Genomic DNA, 16,602 nt, shown 5'->3' with positions numbered 1-16,602 from the left:
ATGATTCCATTGCCCAATCACTCTTTCAGTGAAGAATTTTTTTCTGACATCTTACCTAAACTTCCCCTGGCGCACCTTAAGACTGTCCTCTTGTTCTGTCAGTGGGTGTGATGTAGTGTGCCACTGGACTTGCTTGTCATGTGATGGAATTGAAATGTGTTCCTTCTGTTTGGAGTTTTTAGGAGTTGATTGTGTCTTCATGAAAGAGTTTTCCCAGAGTTGTAGCCAGTTTCCTGCATTTTCCCAGAACTGGGTCTGCTCCCCTTCAGGATGACATTTCCCTTCAAGGACTACATCAGTGGTACTGAGTCTGTTGAAAGGGCCTTGGGATATATTTAGAGGTAATTTTACCTTATATTTTCTGTCTTTTGGCTACTGATATTCTAAAACAGCAGTTTTGAACTGCTCTTGATTTTCCACTCTTAAGTAAAATTCTCAAGTGAGTATAGGATCCTTTGTCTTTTTTGAACTACCCTGCCTGTGTCATCACATCTGCAAACTTTGGGTGATGTCCCATTATAGCTACATTTCTATAACTGACGTTTCTGCAAGAATTGAGTTCTATTCTGTTTCTTTGAGAAATGTGGTTTTCTCTCTCTTGCCAAGTTAAAAAGTAATTTTTGAAATGTAATTGAATGCTGCTTGGACTTCATTTATCTTTGCAAAACTGAATTCAGAGATAATCCACAAATCTGGTTCAAAAAGCAGAAGACAGTAGTATGTACTATTTCACTGTATAGGTTGAGTCCCATAAGAAAACACAATAATAGTAATAATGTAAATTTCAGTGTTGCTTTTATTTTAGACAAAGACACAAAAACCAGTGAGTATCTGAAGCAAATTCCAAGGGAAATGATGTATTAGTATCAACTACCAATAATGAGAAAGTAAATATAATTTAGGAAAAGCTTTTTTAATATTCTGGAGTAGCTTTTTATAAAGTCTATTACTGTTGTTTTTACAAGTACCCTTCTAAACAATAGTCATTTCACTTTGAAACAAAATTTTTGCACCTGCTGTAATGACATACACACTGTGGGAGCTTAGTATTACCATTTTATGTTTCAACTATTGAAGTTTGTTCTCCTGCTTTGCAAAATATTAGCAAAACCATCAAATGCTCTTTTCTTCTTAACAAAAAACTGGTCCTGTCCTGAATTTGTCTGACTTTTTTGGCTGACATTTTCACTGGAATTTTGAAGGTGTTCTACTGCTGCTGCAGAATGGTTCTCCAGTTCTGACAAAGTAGTGTGATCCTTCATCTTGCTGGAATCGGTGCTTTCAGAGATTGTATTTACTGTAGGCTTTTGTGGGAAGGAACATGAACTGTATGGTGTGCTTTCATTGAAGAAACCTTGTGGGATTGAGAAGGAATATGCATCCTCATCACTCTGATCCAGTTGGAAGTGATCATCTGTTGTCAAGCCTGACTGTGTTTTCCAAGAACTATGAAGCTGCAGCAGAGCTGCTGTAGGATTACAAGACTGTGTTTCTTCAGGCAGACTGCAATTGCTGGTATCCTGTAATTCTGTGTATCCATCAGAATCTTTCTCATCAGAACCTCCTTGCATTTTATCTGCATAAGCCTGCTTCCCCTGTAGTAGCCAGTCATCTTGCTGTGTAATAAACATGAAATGTTTTTCAGCTGTGTGTTCAGGCAGCAGTTCAAGAGATGATTCTTTGCTGGAATCCAGCAGTGATGTTTTTTTAACAACCTCATTCAAACCAGTATCAATGGGAGCAAAAATAAAGCCATTGTCCTCAAATGTACTCATGTTTCTTCTTAATGTAATGTCTTCTCCACCATGATTCTTTTCAGGGGAGTTCCTGGCTGTGTGCTCATCTGTACTTCCCGCTGGTGCATTTTCTTTTTGTTCTGTGTGACTGAAGCTGAGGGAATGCTGTGGTTCTCTGGGAAGCAGAGACAGCTGCAGTTCAGCCTCTTCAGAAGTGTTCTCTGTGTCACATGTGGAAAAATGTTTTAACTTAAGCACTGTATTACCAAAATCTGTACTTTGACTGTAGAGAGAATCAGAAATACAGTTTTGTACTGTTGATTCCTCATTAGTAAAATAATCAAATGTATCTGGAACTTCTTGATTTGAAGAACTAGCTGTATCTGGATCTGACATGCTTATGTGGCCACTGCATTTATCAGTATAAGGGGATGCTGTTTCATGCATGGTGGTATCTGATCCATAATTAATAGTGGTTTCAAAATAGGCACTGTTCTCATCTGCATTTTTCCCAATCTGCTGAAGTTCACCAGTAATGTTTAGAGACTCTGGCAGTGTTGAGAGCTTCTCAGTTCCACTGTTTGTATCAGCTTCCTCTAGCGATGACTGACAGACGGGCACGTTGTCACTAACCTCGGCTTGTTCCAGTTCAAAGTCTGCTAAAGAGCTACAGTCACTCAATGTGAATGGAGTACCTTCAGCTGAAGAACTGTCACCAAATATATCGGCTGAAGCGTCTTTTTCATCTGAATGTATCCTTTTACAGTCATGCTCTGTAAAGGGAGAGTTTTCTATTGTTTCATAGATGCTTAAATTCTCAGTATCTGCATCTCTTCTGGAGCTACCAGGTGAAATAAAATCTCCAACATCACTAGGTATATTTTCGTTGCCGTTTAGACCAAGTTGTTCTTCACAGCTTTGCCTTCCCTGCATAAATTTTGTAGTGTGTCTGGGTTCATTATGTGAAACAATACCTTTTCTTTCTGGAGATCCTGGTGTAGCTTTTGTGATCTCAGACTGCAGCAGACCAGAGCAGTTGCTTACTTTGCTGTTTGGCGTTACTTCATTGTTGTTCTGGTAATCTGTCCTTACAGAACATAGTCCATTATCATAAATATTTATACTTTCATTATTGTCAATACTAGTTTGGGTTTTTGAAAACACTGGTGTTTTCTTCATGTTGATCTCAGTATTGCTTTGTTTCTGGTACTTTGCTTCTGAATTTGGTGGATGTACGCCACTGCTAGTGATATTTTCATACAAATTAGAAGTTTCTGTAGGAAAAATGTATGTGTTTCCTAAAGAGTTCTTATCACAAAATAACACACTATGCTGTGTGTTTGTTGGCCTGCTTGCAGAAGACTCTCTGCTCAAGGTTTCATCTGAAAAAGCTTGATTAGAATAAGTATGTTCTGAATTTGAATTTTTATTCCTGCGCATGAGTCTCCAAAGGTTCTCCAGGTAGGGTCTAGCAAAAGCACCCAGACAGAAAGCACAAACAAACGTAATGAGCACAGAGAGGGAGACAGCCAGTGCAAAGTTTGGCTCTGTTTCTTTCTCTCTAAAAACAGTGTTAGTATCCCGGGCTTTTCTAACCAAAAATGCCGAAACTCTTTCTTTCACCTGTATATTGTAAATGAGGTATTTCTCCTTTGTTGTATTAAAAAGACACAAATACAATCCTTCAGCAGTTTTCTCAGCATTGTATATCACTAAATTATTCATTTTATCCAGTGTCATATGAGGAAAACCATGATTTTTTGAAATTCTGCCCTTAGGTGTCCACCAAGAGACTCCATTACCTGAAAGAAAATACAAACTCAGTCTTTGCTAAAAGCATAGTATACTTGGTTTGTAGGGTCCAGTGATATTTTTAAGAATATACTCTGGACTATCTCTGATAATTTTAACAGTTTATTGTAAACCCCATTTTCCTTCTATCCATCCTAAGTAATTTAACATGGTCTGAAGTCTCTTAAACCATATTATAGGCCCCTCCCCACTGCCTCCCATCTAAAAGCACAGTACATGTGGGATCTTAATAGCAGACTTTACAAGGAAAATGGTAGTGAGGGAGGAGGTCACTGAAATCATCTAAGCAAGTTCAGGGTTGTATTAGAAACACCTGCTGATCTTCCTTGTGGAAGAGACACATCTATAGCCAGCTGCTCTGCAGCCTGGCCATGGGCACTGCATGCAGCTGTGAGTAAAACAGGACCTCTTAACTGTCACTGCTTCAACCACTGTTTTTCCTGTAGCTGCTGATCTGACTGCAGAAAAAAAGTCTGTAAATCAAGGGTCTTTGTACTGATTGAGCAATTACTCAAACTTGAGCTAGTGTGGCCCACAGCTGGTTGTTGGCTCTTAGCAGTTGGTTTCAAGGTCGTATTTTCAGCTTTGTCTTTGGATCAGCTTTTGTTCCCAGCTGAGTTTTGCTGCAATCCAGTGTGTTGATTTTAATCCAGATTTCTGCGATTTGTAAACAGACAAAGCAGGTGGCATTTCTGATAGTCCTGCATATTTTCATTCGGGGATGAAGTATTCCCGGGGGAAAGCCTTACCACCTCCAAGTGCTATTAGTACATTAGAGTTAAACTGTTCTGCCTTACGACACATGACAAATACACTTTCTGCTCTAAGTTTGGTCTTATTTTTCCATCTGCATGGTAGGTCTTGGCTCTGTAGGTTTTGTTGCTTATACTTTCAGTGTTCTCTATTACTTGTAAATCTTAAGTGAAGTGTGTGCTATGGTAGCTGTACTTTTTTAGAAGAAATAGAAATCTTTTCCCATGCAAATAAACCTTCATTTCATTTTGCTGTAACTGAATACTGAAAACGATTGCATCCTTCTCAGTTTTCTACATGCCCCAGAAGTGCCACCCCACTATGTGGTCCTTTGTCTCAGTCCAAAATGAACCAATACCTTTGCAGTGCATTACTTACTGAAACTTACTTGTGTAATTTGACATCACCTACTCCTTTAATGTAATGAAGGTGATGAAGACTTGGAAAACCTAACTTTCAAATATTCTAAGCAGAATACTACTTTCTAATGAAATATTTTTGCACATTAAATTGTTATTCAGTTATTTTTAAACAGCATCTTTAGAAATACATTTTTAAACCCAGATTTATTTGATCATTCTGTATTCATTTGGATTTTAGCACCATTATGGAGTGCCTGATGTACATACCCCTTATGTTGTCCAAGTTACACGTCAGCACTGATGTGTTCCCTGCTGGCACTGTAGCCCTTTTGAGCAAAACATTGTCCCTGCAGTTTAAATGGAAACTTGAAAGATACAGCAGAGGTTTCTGGGAGTTGTTGTCAGACTTGTATGAAAGGCTCCATTTTTTCCTTGTGGAGTCAAAGACAAAATGAAATAAATGTTTAAAAGCATTTAGCTTGCAGTTAAAGATCCAGGCATTCTTTGACAAATACACTTCAAGTTGAAAAAAGTTCAAACTGACTAGTATCTGTGGTAGAGGGATTGTCAGAGCATTTTCACGGAGATCCACGACCTATTTGGAAATAATACAGAATTAATTTGATAAGGCTTACAATGGAATCCTTATTGCAACATCTTACAACAGTGTTTTAGTGTACAAGCACTTCTGTAGTTCTGTGAACAATACATCTGTTCAGGATTTCAATAATGTTCTAAACTTTTTAATGTAGATGAAAGTTTAAATTGTGGTATGTTTAGAATTCTCCCATTGTTGACTTAGCTCTGTGTGAATAGGGAGCTGCAGGGCTCTTGCCATGGAAGGGATGGGGGTAGAAAGGGACGTGTGTGTTTAAGGCAGTTATGGATTGGTATGTGGCATAGAGAAATTGTGAATTTATGGTTATATCTTGTACATTTCAGCGTGTATGTTTTCCTATATATAAAAAGCAAATATATAAAAATAATATGTTCATCATTTGCTCTAGTTTTTTAACTGTACACTAATATTATAATCATGCTGAACTGTTGGTAATTAATATCTTTAATGATTAACATAAAATATTGAAACAGTTTTATTCCTTTACAACCTGTAATTTGTTGAGATCTCTGAAGGCATCTGGATGAATTTTAGTTATCTTGTTGTTTCGCAGGTGAATGTCCTTCAGCTGTGAACAGTTTTGAAAATCCTTTGGGTCAATCTGTTGTATGGCATTGGATGACATATAGACAGTTTGTAAAGACTGCAGGAGGCCTAGTCCTAGGGAGAAAAAAAACCTATTTCACATTTCATATTCTTGTTTTCCTAATTGCATCAAGTGTCTTTATAAAATTCTTTGCAACAAAATTCCTTCCATTCCTCTCTGTTGCAATGAGTGGCTGCAGCCTTTGTGTTATGCCTTTCCTAGTCAGGGGTTGTCCCATTCTAAAAGCTGCATAGCATCAACAGCTGGCATATTAAAACATTCACAGTCAATGAATGTCTTAAAAATTGACACTTTCATAAAAGCACTAACATTTCTTTGTGCTTACAAAATTATTCTGACTGTGATCTCTGTACTTTGAGCAAGCTTTTCTGGAGAACTGGAGGTAGGAAAGGAGTGTGAAAAGTGTGGAATATATTGAGTTTACAAGATCCAAATATTTTAATTCTGAGTAAAAGATGGAGATGCCATAGGCAATTTCATGTGAGTTTTTCATTTGTGGAATTATTTGAACTGTATTCATAGGATGTAAAACTGAATGAAAACAAAAACATGTTGTTGCTTCTGCCTGGCTGCCTGTGAATTATAAAGCATGACAGTATATTCTTCAGTGTATCCTAGTTACAATAACATCCACTTTACATAAGGAACACTTTTGATTGCTGGAGATGCCTCATTTTTCTGAGGTGCTGTGTAGGCAGCCCCTGAAGCTCCAACCTGCAAGTTCCAGTGGGAAGGCAGGCACCTGAACACTCAGCATTCCCACTGATGCTGAGTGTTCAACATCACAATGTCACTCTAAAGTGATTTTTGATCATACAGCATTGTTGAGAAGCTACTAGTTCTTAAAAATTTTGCCCTTGGTGTCACCTTGTTTACCAGAAACCTCTTTTTTCAGCTAGCAGTTCTGTTTGCTATGTAATCGATCTTTGGGTTTATTGTGAAAAGCAGAGGGAATCATTCATTCCTGCTGTAAAACTAGAGGTAGGTGATAGGAAAAGCATACAGAAGTTCTGGCAGTTCATAAATTCATCAGTACACCTGCATGAGGAATTGTACTGTGGATACTTCCCTCAATCTATGCTTGTGCCAGAAATACACACTGGTGTGGCAGCAGTGGACAGCAGCCTTACTCCTGAGTGGGGGGAGGCTGAGAGAAGGATTTCTCTGTGGGAAACCTCTGCTACAGAACTGCAGTTTATGTTTTCTTTCCAGAACTTAAACCCCAGAATTTTAGTGAAGTATTTTGGATAAGGAAAATAAGGTTCTGAGCATGTATTTAAATGAATATAGGATTTAAGTATAACTTAAAAGTGTGGTGGTACCATGCACAGCAATTTGAACTTTAACATCTAAAAATTCTTTTATACAGATGTATCTGATATCTAAAAATGTCTCTTACAGAAGAGGATTGATCTGTCTGACCTTCTGAGGCATCCTACAATGGGCATATTTATCTGTCAAAACAAATCAAATCTTCATCGATGTATTTTATAATGTAAGCTTTTCTATACTGTCTATAGATACCTTACAGACACTACGAAATCATTACGTGAAATGGGTTTCCTGTATGCCAGAGAATTATTCAATTAGCATAAAATGAGAAAAATGGAACTTTCATCACCCTGTGTAGGGGCAAATAAGACTATCTTTGTCTGACTTTGTGGGATAAGCAGTATTTTTGTTTGTTATCACATGTCCTTGTAATGAGCCTGATGGTAGTATCAGAGATTAATAAATTCAACACGTTGTATAGGATAGGGCTGCTCATCTGGCAGCTTCTGCTTCATTTAAACAGTTTGGCCACTGTGAATCATCCTTGGATAAAGGCTGAGCTGCCCAGCATAGTTCAGTGACCAGGACGTCAAAGTCTCTCAAAGTCTCTCGAAACCTTACAGCTCTCTCCTGTTACAACAAGGTGTCGCTGTGATTGATTATTAAACAGCGCTGAGTAAAATTGTTTGGACAGAACAAAATATATTTTCCTGTCTCTGTGAAATAGTGAAATTGCAGCATGTTTTATTTAAGAATGTTGATTTGAAAGGTAGTATGAAATTAATGATCTGCGATTTTTTTGACTTTAAGGTTCAGGACTGGGATGTGGAGGCTGGTGTTTTTCCAAAGATCCTTACTCCCCATTTCTATATAACAAGCAAGAATACTGCTTGGGCTCTTAGAGCATACATCTGGTTATATTTGACTGCTATTAAGGCAGTACAGTTGCTAAGACTGTATGAAAAATACCTAATGACGTAAACCAAAACAACTGATTTACTTCAGCCTCTGTATTTGCAGCTGGAACTTTCCCTCACCTCAAATATAATAAAATGAGACAGTCACATTTTGGATTCAGTAAGATGTATGAACTGCATCCAAAACTAACTTACCCCTTGGGAGTCAAGTCCTTAAAGATTCCAAAAATGCTTACCTCTTGGAACTGTCTGAAGATTATTTCTTTCAACTGACAATACTTTCAAAGCAGGCAGGAGATGATCAACAACGCTGTACTTTTTAGACCCATGTGCAGGTGTAGGCTTGTCCAGTGTGAGGGTGTGGATGGCATTACCATTGAGATTTAGAGTTTCTAAAATGGGTAAATTTGTACAAGTAGTTAAAGTGAGTTCAGAAATCCGGTTGTTACTGAGGTTCAGGTGTTTTAGCATCCACTGTTCATTTCTTCCATCAGGGCACACAAAAGTTTTAATATTATTGTAACTCAAATCAGCTGTTACTGCTGTTTGTGATATATCATCTGGAATAGTAGATATTCTGGTAAAAGAGCAATTCAGTAGGAACTGCCCATCCCACCGGCACTCTGAATGGTGAGGTGTAGCAGGAAGAGTCCACTGTGACTTGGTTCCCACTGATCCAGGAAGATTTAAGTAAAGGACCACGGCTATGACATGCAAATGAAGGTTATCCATAGTATCTATGTGTAAAATGTAGAATTATGGTTAAATTCAGCATAACAAGAATAGAAAGCGAAAATAGTTTGACATAAAAAAAATCAACACCAAATAACCACAGCATTACCAACATTCTGCCTTAAACATTCCCTTTTAGAGTCTTATTTTTTAAAAAGAACATTCATAAACTGGTAACCTCCCCCCTCCCTCCATCTATCCCAAAAAACAATTAGAACCTTTTTGTCTTTTCCAGCCCTTTGGTCGAGAAACACAACTTCTCGGGAGCTTGAGATCTAACAAAAGGGAGACTTTTGAACTCTGCTTCAGGTATTGCACACAATTGCACTGAGCAAAGTCCACCACATACAATCTATAACAAACAGGTGTGGAACAATTTTCATACTTCCAGTTTCCCCATCAATAACACAACAATGTATTTTTAATGAAAAACTATATTCTTACAAATAACACTTCTGAACTCCAGCTGCATCTTAGAATTTATTGTTTCATTTCAAAACAAACATTTGAAATTCAGTTTTTCTTTCACTCATTGGAACAACCACATTTACAGATGGTGAGAACTCTTTACATGCAAGTTGTTTCAGTGAACCCATTTTACAGAGGCATGTAGAATGCACTTTATACACACAGACTCTTAAGTGCATCTGTGGGACTGAAATAAATAGTGTTCCACTCAGTGTTTTAAATACATATAGAAAAATGTACCTTAGGCAGTTAGGAGATGAACAAGTAAATCCTCTACAGAAGGCATATGTGGTGCCAACATTTGTCAAACTGTGTAATATAAATATAAAATATATTAACACATAGAGAGTGGCTAGCAAATTTGATAATTTATTTCATTTGGTATTTTTATGATTGGTTTTGCTACATTTTGACAAAAAAAATCCACACTTCAAAAACAGTTCTGCAAATCATGATATAAGAGTACCTTTTTGAAATCTTTCAGCTGTATATTGCACACTATTTTACAAAGAACTCTTGATAATTATAAGAATCTAATTATAGCATATAAGCATGTCAGTGTTAATCAGAGAAGAGCTTTAATATGTGTGAAACCTACTTGACCAGGGCAGTATCTGTCATTTTCAAGATGTATTTCAGCTTTGAGGATACTGCTCTTTATATTTTTTTATATGCGTATGCATTTGTATACATAAAAATAAAGTGACAGATTTCCATTAGCATGAGAGTGAAAATTCTAAAAATGCTAGTTTATTTCCTCCTCTTAACTGTAACAGATACTAATTGAGGCACTGCTTAGCAGAAAATATGGATGTAAAGCAGCAAAGTTAAAGTGTTTAGTAAATATTAACTCTAGTAAAACTATGAGGTTCATGAAGGCAGTATGCAAATTGGCAGTACTTCCCCATAATCTTTAATGTGAGAACTCAAAGTTTTTGCTTCATTATATTTTGCTTATTCTGATTTTGTCAGAACAGCTCCACTGCTGTCCAGCCCCAAAACCCCAACTACTGAGCATCAAAATCTGGCTTTGCCTTTGAGCAGTGAGGGAAGTACGACTCCTCTGACCTCCCCCATGTGCTGTAATGCCTGACTTAGGAATAGCCCTCCAGAAATCACTTCCACCCATACACATTCTGCATCAGGGCTTACTGCCTTCCAGTAAACTCAGAAATTGGGACCTTGGATATGAATTCAGCAGGGGCTGATTTGTATTTAATGGAATCCTATGTACTTGGAGCACTGTAAAACAAGGGTAGATGATCTTCCTTCCAGTAACGAGTAACTAATTCTGAAGTTAATGTGTAAAATTTGCATTATCTTTTAGATAAAGAAGTGTGTGCTTATCAAAAAACTTGTCAAAAACCTGTTGCAAAGTCACTTTGAGGCCTCCAATATTAAGATTACTTGATGCTACTGCAAAACAAAGCTATTTTAAACTGAAGAAATACATGGGGTGGGGAAAGAAGGAATCTTATAAATAGCTGGTCTATTTTTAGCACAAAACACCTCACTGCTGCAAAAGGAGTTGCAAGGCTGTAATAGGCTCCAGTTCACCACAGTTTCACTGTTGACCAATTCTGATACACATGTATTTACCGTGATGTCCTACCATCACATTTAGAATTACAGTCCTACAGTTTAACTTCAGAATTTAATTCTTAGGTTCTCAGTAATGCATCAGTACTGACATTTATGGGGAAGGACAAATCTGACCTCAGACACTGCTACAGCTTTAGATTATTAGCTATTGAATAATGGACTCAGACACTGTTCACATTAGAACACCCAGGAAAACACTATTTTTGGATAGTGAGCAAGCTATAAGCACATCTTTAAAAATGTACTTCTAATATAAACATGTTTATAAGTACTTTACATGAATTAAGCAACTGCAGAATGCATTAACTGCATAGATAGAATGGAAGCTCAAGCAACATTTCAATAACTGCAAAACTACTTCAAAATTCAAGTTACATTTCCATACTCAATATTACTTCCCAAATACTATTTATGATAGCATAATTTTTTAACAACATGAAAATATATGGCAGAAACAATGGGATATTTTAAAGTGATCTGCCATTACCCCTCTCCATACACATCTGGTAAACCACCTGAGTTTAGGGGAAATCAATGTATCAACAAGAAAGAAGACAGAAGTCTGCCACTTCAGCCGTCCTAGGAAAATCAATTTCCAACAAAAAATTGACATTCCTCTTGAAGAACTTCAGATTGCAGCTGTGTTCTCAGCAGTCCTCAAGGTCTTGGGACAAAGGAAAAAATCCTCCTCTAGAGACAACTGAAGGCAGTAGAGGATCACGTTCTTTACATGTATTCTACTGATCCCAATTCAGGAAGGTACTTCAGTATGCATGTACACTGCAAGCTTACTGAGTCAGTGCCATTATTGCATCTAACAGGATGATGATCTAATACTGCTGACCGTAACAGCCTTTCCTTAAAAACACTACGTAAGAAATGTTAGTATAAACTGCTGTAAAAAAGAAACCCTTGAAGGCATGCAATTACTTCATACAAATATATGTAAACACGAACGAGACATGTCCCAGCAGTGGTTTGTTTTAGTGTGTGGCTCCACACGGGTTGACAGAAGTCTGACAGCCCATGTTATGCCCTGTCACCTGAACCTTGAACAGTGTCCCATCCGCACACATGCAGAGCTTGAAGCGCAGCCAGTTGCCATTATTGAACTGTTCCCCGTAAGAAGAACTGGGCAGTCGTGATGGGCTCACCATCACAGTTCCGTTCAGGATAATGCTGTTTTCCTATTAAGGAGAAAGAAAGAAAGTACAACTTCTAATGTAAATAAGGCAGATTGTTTTTGAGAATGACAACTTGGTTTAATGGATAAATAACATCTCTAGGATGGCTACAGAATCAACATAATAAAAAAGGTATGTTTAAAGAAGTTTAATTTTTTAATGAAAACTATAGCAATGCCTATGGATTTCTTGGCTATAGTGAGCAATGTACTTGCCATTCCAGTGGTGGATCGATATTGAGAAAGACAGCAGTAGGGTGACTTTTCACTTTACAGACTTATTAGCAAATGCAGTAAATGTAAAAATATGGACATGACACAGGAAACAGTGTTTGAATTCATACATGAAATTCATTCACACTTGGAAGTGCATATACTTTTATCGTTCTTTTCCATTGTTCTGTATATACTGCCATCTTAATCTCCAAAAATCTTAAAGGAATGCTAGTGACTCTTACAGCAGCAGCACAGAAGGTAGTGCTCCTAACTATATGCTCTGCTCTTCTGGCAAAGGTTGCCGACCCCAGTAAAGCTTCAGAGAATATTAATTCCCTTTGGTATTCATTTCAGTGCAGAGGTCAATAGCTTAGCTTTAACTGCATAGTAGGTTTTTGTGTTTTAACAGTAGTAAATCAATGTTACCTGAAAACTACTCAACCACTAATTAACAGCAAAAGTAATAAACCACCTATTTAAATCTTACTAAATATACAGACTAAACTTTTATGCATGACTAATATGTATAAAATTTGAAACTATATAAAGCTACATCAGTTTACTATCAGCCTCAATTTGAAACTAAGCTGTTAAAAAATGCTTTGATTTGAAATACTTAACTGCTTTAAGTTCCATGTTTCCACCCATTCGAAACTCAATGGTCTTGCCTGTGATGAAAACACCTTCATTTCCACGGACAATGGCATGGCCATCGACCTTTATGTTTAGATCACTCGTTGCATTGCTGGTAATCTAAGAACATAACCAAAAAAAGTGTACTACAGATCAGTGAAAATGTGCCACTTCTGTTTGTCTGAGTAACTTTAATTACCTTAGAAGTAGTACTAAGAAATTTAATAAAAAACTTGAATGTACTTCTTGCCCTTCTGCCATTAGCTTCTGCATATTTGTTATTTTCCACGTTCACATTTCAAAACAGGATTACTAAATTTTGGAAGGTATGTAAAATTAGTTTTGCAATAAAAATAACAATTCATTTGACAATATGGATACAACAGGTAACACTTGTAGCAAATACAGGCTTCCTGTTAGGACAGATTATGTAAACTTACCCCTCTGTTTTCACTTAATCTGTTCCTCCTATGTATTTGTAGTTGTGGGTGTTTTTTCTGCAACAGGATTGCTCAGTGCTTCCAAAGGCACACTCAACCTTCTACAAAACCACTAACTCTACTGTTACACAAACAAACAATGGGCCATATTATTATTACTTACAAAAAATGAGACATACCCTCTCTGTAGAGGCCTTTTGTACATTCAAGATTTTAACTCCATTTGGCAGATGAAACTCATGAGTTTCATAGTCGGTGCTGAACAAAGTATTTTGTGTTCGTGGGTCAACAAATTCCATACCAATATCACTGGTAATAGAAGTTTTGTCTTTTTCCACGCTAAGCTTGGTTGTTCCTTGCTGAAATACAATCTTCAGAAACAAAGTCATGAACTTAATGATGTTTTAAATGTAACATTTATTAGCAATGTGAGTGTAATTCTCTAGTGTTGCTCACCAACTTTCAATTCATGGTATAACTTACAGGTTGATTATTCCCAGTGATCACCAAGTCTTCATTCCGCCTCCCTCCTACAGTGCTTTTATATAAGGGATGTATAACACCCATGTCAGACACTTGCTTAAACCGCAGCAAGCCACTCTCATGGAATTCCATACTGTCACAACCATTGGGACCAATTCTTATCACTGCCCAGATAACCAGGGTAATCTGAAAGAGAAACACATTTTCAAAGATTATGTTGATTGTTTGGATCTTCCTACCACAATTATTGTATTAATTAGATGTTTTATTTGAACAATTATTAATGCTAGTGTTTAAGTGAGCTTTGTGAGTTTACTTTAGTCTGTTCCTACTGAAAACTTCATAACGCATTTAATTACGAAAGGCATTTAAAATTATTTTTAGGTTTATTTGAAACAGTAACTAAAATGATTTATATATATATAAAATATTAAATCACATTCATAATTACATCTTTTTTCTGTTTAAGGATAATCATTGACTAAATAAGTTTCCTGAACAGTTCAGCTTGGTATATACTTAACAATGAACTACAAGAACGCACCCTCACAGATGGATGTGAAATTATGAAAAATAATGTATTACTTCTCATTGACCATCAATAAAGCTTTGAAGTGCAGTGGCTGGTTAATTCTGAATGTTCACATACAGCTCTGTTATGTAAGATATTCCTGCCATATATCCTGAACACATTTGTACAACTAACACTTCTCATGGGGTGGCATTTTGAAGGTTCCTAATTCTTTCCTACATGAACAGCAGGTTCCTTGTTGGAACCATGATAACTGAAATAACCATGATAACCAAACTTACACCCTTCTTCCATCTAATCTTGCTCAGACTACAAAAGAACTAAAAAGAAAGGAGAAAAATGAGAATCTCCTTCAGTACAGTTTAAGTCCTCAGCGGCACTGGAAAAGTTTTATTTTTTTTATTTGTCAAAATGAAATATGACCTTATGTTGCTTACAGTATAGCTATTATACTCACAATCAGATTGATGACAGCCAAAATAAAAAGAACAACAATCACACATATGGCCAAGTTGCCTTTCCTGCCACGTAACCCTGTCTTATGGAGGCGGTCTTCATCAATTGGAATGTATCCTGCTTTGAAGTTACTGTTGTGCTCCTTATTAACGTTCCTGCGTTCCACAGCCTTCTCTCGCATAGACTTCTTCACCGGGCCATTAGAACTTTGCTGTAACACAAAGCATGGGCTAGCTTTAAAACACATGTAAATTACCCACAACGACACACACATATGAATGCAAAAAATGCAAATTTGAAGTGACTAGTGGAATATATTGGATATTATGTTCAGTGTTAGATTTCAGTCTGCCACCCTGTAGTCAGAATATGCACTTAGAACCACAGCAACCTCTGCTAACACAATGACTAAATTTAAAATCCAGATAGTTTCAGATAATATATGACTTTATATCTCATTTTTATCATGGCAGATAGGAATTATTAATTTCATTGTTATAGTTAAAAAACGAAAACAAACCAGCTACAAAGAACTTCATCAAGTTTGTAACTCTCAGGGATGATAAAGGACATAATCCTGCAGGTCATCTGCCAATACACAGGATTTTAGTTTCCTCCATGCTCATGTGTGATAGACTCTCAATGACTATTCAAAAAGTGTGGTGGATACAGTCTTTAAATTAGTTTGATAGCACAGGGTTTGCATTTAAATCCTGTTGCTTGCATGCAGCACTGAGAAAGGTAACTGTGAGGCTTCAAACCTGGCATGGGGAACTTGGCCAGCGTAGTTTTCATGTAATAATCTGAAGTTACGAGATTGTAAGGGATATCCTGTCAAAGTAAGAAATTAATAGAGGAAACTCTTGTACATATTCATAGTCACAATAAACTTGTAATGTATTTTCGTAGCTGTCCAAAATTTTGTTCCACTTCCCTTGAATGAACAGTTTGTTATTTAGGGATTCACATCTTCAAAGAAGGAGCTTGATCTTTTGGATGGAATTAAGTTTGTTCACTTGAAATGAATCCTAAAGCTACACCTTAAGTAACTGCACGTGCACATGTCTACACTGATGTAGCAACACCGTGTTTTCCTCTGCTGCTGAAGAAGTAGCAAGAGATGGTGTTGAGAAAGGACCTGGACGAGTTTATGGCGGGTTCGCTCCCTCGGAGGCGTTCCGGACCCACTGTGACCCTGCAGAACCCACACGAACTGCGCGGCCCCGCAGGCGCGCACCGCCGCCTCCCGCCCCCTCGTCAGTGCCAAGCGCCTCGTTACGCGCGATAGCGGCATCCCTGCAATGCTCAAATGCCAGGCGCCTCACTGCCAGGGCAGAAAGTACTTCTGTCTGTCACACACCCACGCTTGCGGGCAGGACGGCGCCGCTCCGAGCCGCCCCGCCCGGACAGCAGGCTCGGGCCGCCTCTCCCCGGCACGGCCAAGCCCGTCCTGCCCGAACACCCCCGGGCACGGGGCGGGAAGCGCCGCCCGAGCGCCGTTTTCCCCCTCCCCGGCCGGAGGGCTTCGGCACCACGCCAGCCTCGCCCACCGCGGCGAAAATGGCACCCCCGCCCGAGCGCCCCCTCCGGGAGAAGCAACCCCCGGCCGGGCTGGCCGCTCCCCACAACCCCGCTCCCCCCGGGCCCGGCGGAGGCGGCGCCGCCGCCTTCCCGTGCCCGTGTCCCGGCGCGGACGAACCTGCTCGGGGGCGGCCGCCGCCATCTTCCCCCGCCGCCGCCGCAGCTGCGCAGGGGCCGCGGGCGCCCCCTGGTGCCGCT

At 38.4% G+C, this 16,602-nt stretch overlaps 2 protein-coding genes across 3 annotated transcripts; both read right to left on the bottom strand.

The window, feature by feature from the left end:
* Nucleotides 1-778: 778 nt before the first annotated feature.
* On the bottom strand, nt 779-9,089 carry LRRC66 (leucine rich repeat containing 66). Its single transcript, XM_069014131.1, has 5 exons — nt 9,029-9,089; nt 8,315-8,815; nt 5,773-5,942; nt 4,931-5,258; nt 779-3,538 (listed from the first exon to the last, which is right to left on the bottom strand). Exons 2-5 carry the CDS (start codon nt 8,808-8,810, stop codon nt 1,065-1,067), a joined length of 3,468 nt encoding a protein of 1,155 aa, XP_068870232.1. The 5' UTR covers nt 8,811-8,815; nt 9,029-9,089; the 3' UTR covers nt 779-1,064.
* Nucleotides 9,090-9,271: 182 nt separating this feature from the next.
* SGCB (sarcoglycan beta) lies at nt 9,272-16,595 on the bottom strand. 2 transcript variants are annotated; one of them, XM_069014132.1, is made up of 6 exons: nt 16,523-16,595; nt 14,825-15,034; nt 13,836-14,021; nt 13,532-13,723; nt 12,901-13,032; nt 9,272-12,067 (listed from the first exon to the last, which is right to left on the bottom strand). In XM_069014132.1, exons 1-6 carry the CDS (start codon nt 16,544-16,546, stop codon nt 11,864-11,866), a joined length of 948 nt encoding a protein of 315 aa, XP_068870233.1. In that variant the 5' UTR covers nt 16,547-16,595; the 3' UTR covers nt 9,272-11,863. The 2 variants fall into 2 exon arrangements, with proteins under 2 accessions (XP_068870233.1, XP_068870234.1); XM_069014133.1 differs by lacking the exon at nt 16,523-16,595 and adding an exon at nt 15,585-15,655.
* Between the last annotated feature and the right edge of the window lie 7 nt (nt 16,596-16,602).

Source organism: Aphelocoma coerulescens, chromosome 4, assembly GCF_041296385.1.
Source record: "Aphelocoma coerulescens isolate FSJ_1873_10779 chromosome 4, UR_Acoe_1.0, whole genome shotgun sequence".
Taxonomy (NCBI): domain Eukaryota; kingdom Metazoa; phylum Chordata; class Aves; order Passeriformes; family Corvidae; genus Aphelocoma; species Aphelocoma coerulescens.
Note: the sequence above shows the minus strand (reverse complement) of the source record. Positions and strands in the feature narration are given on the sequence as shown.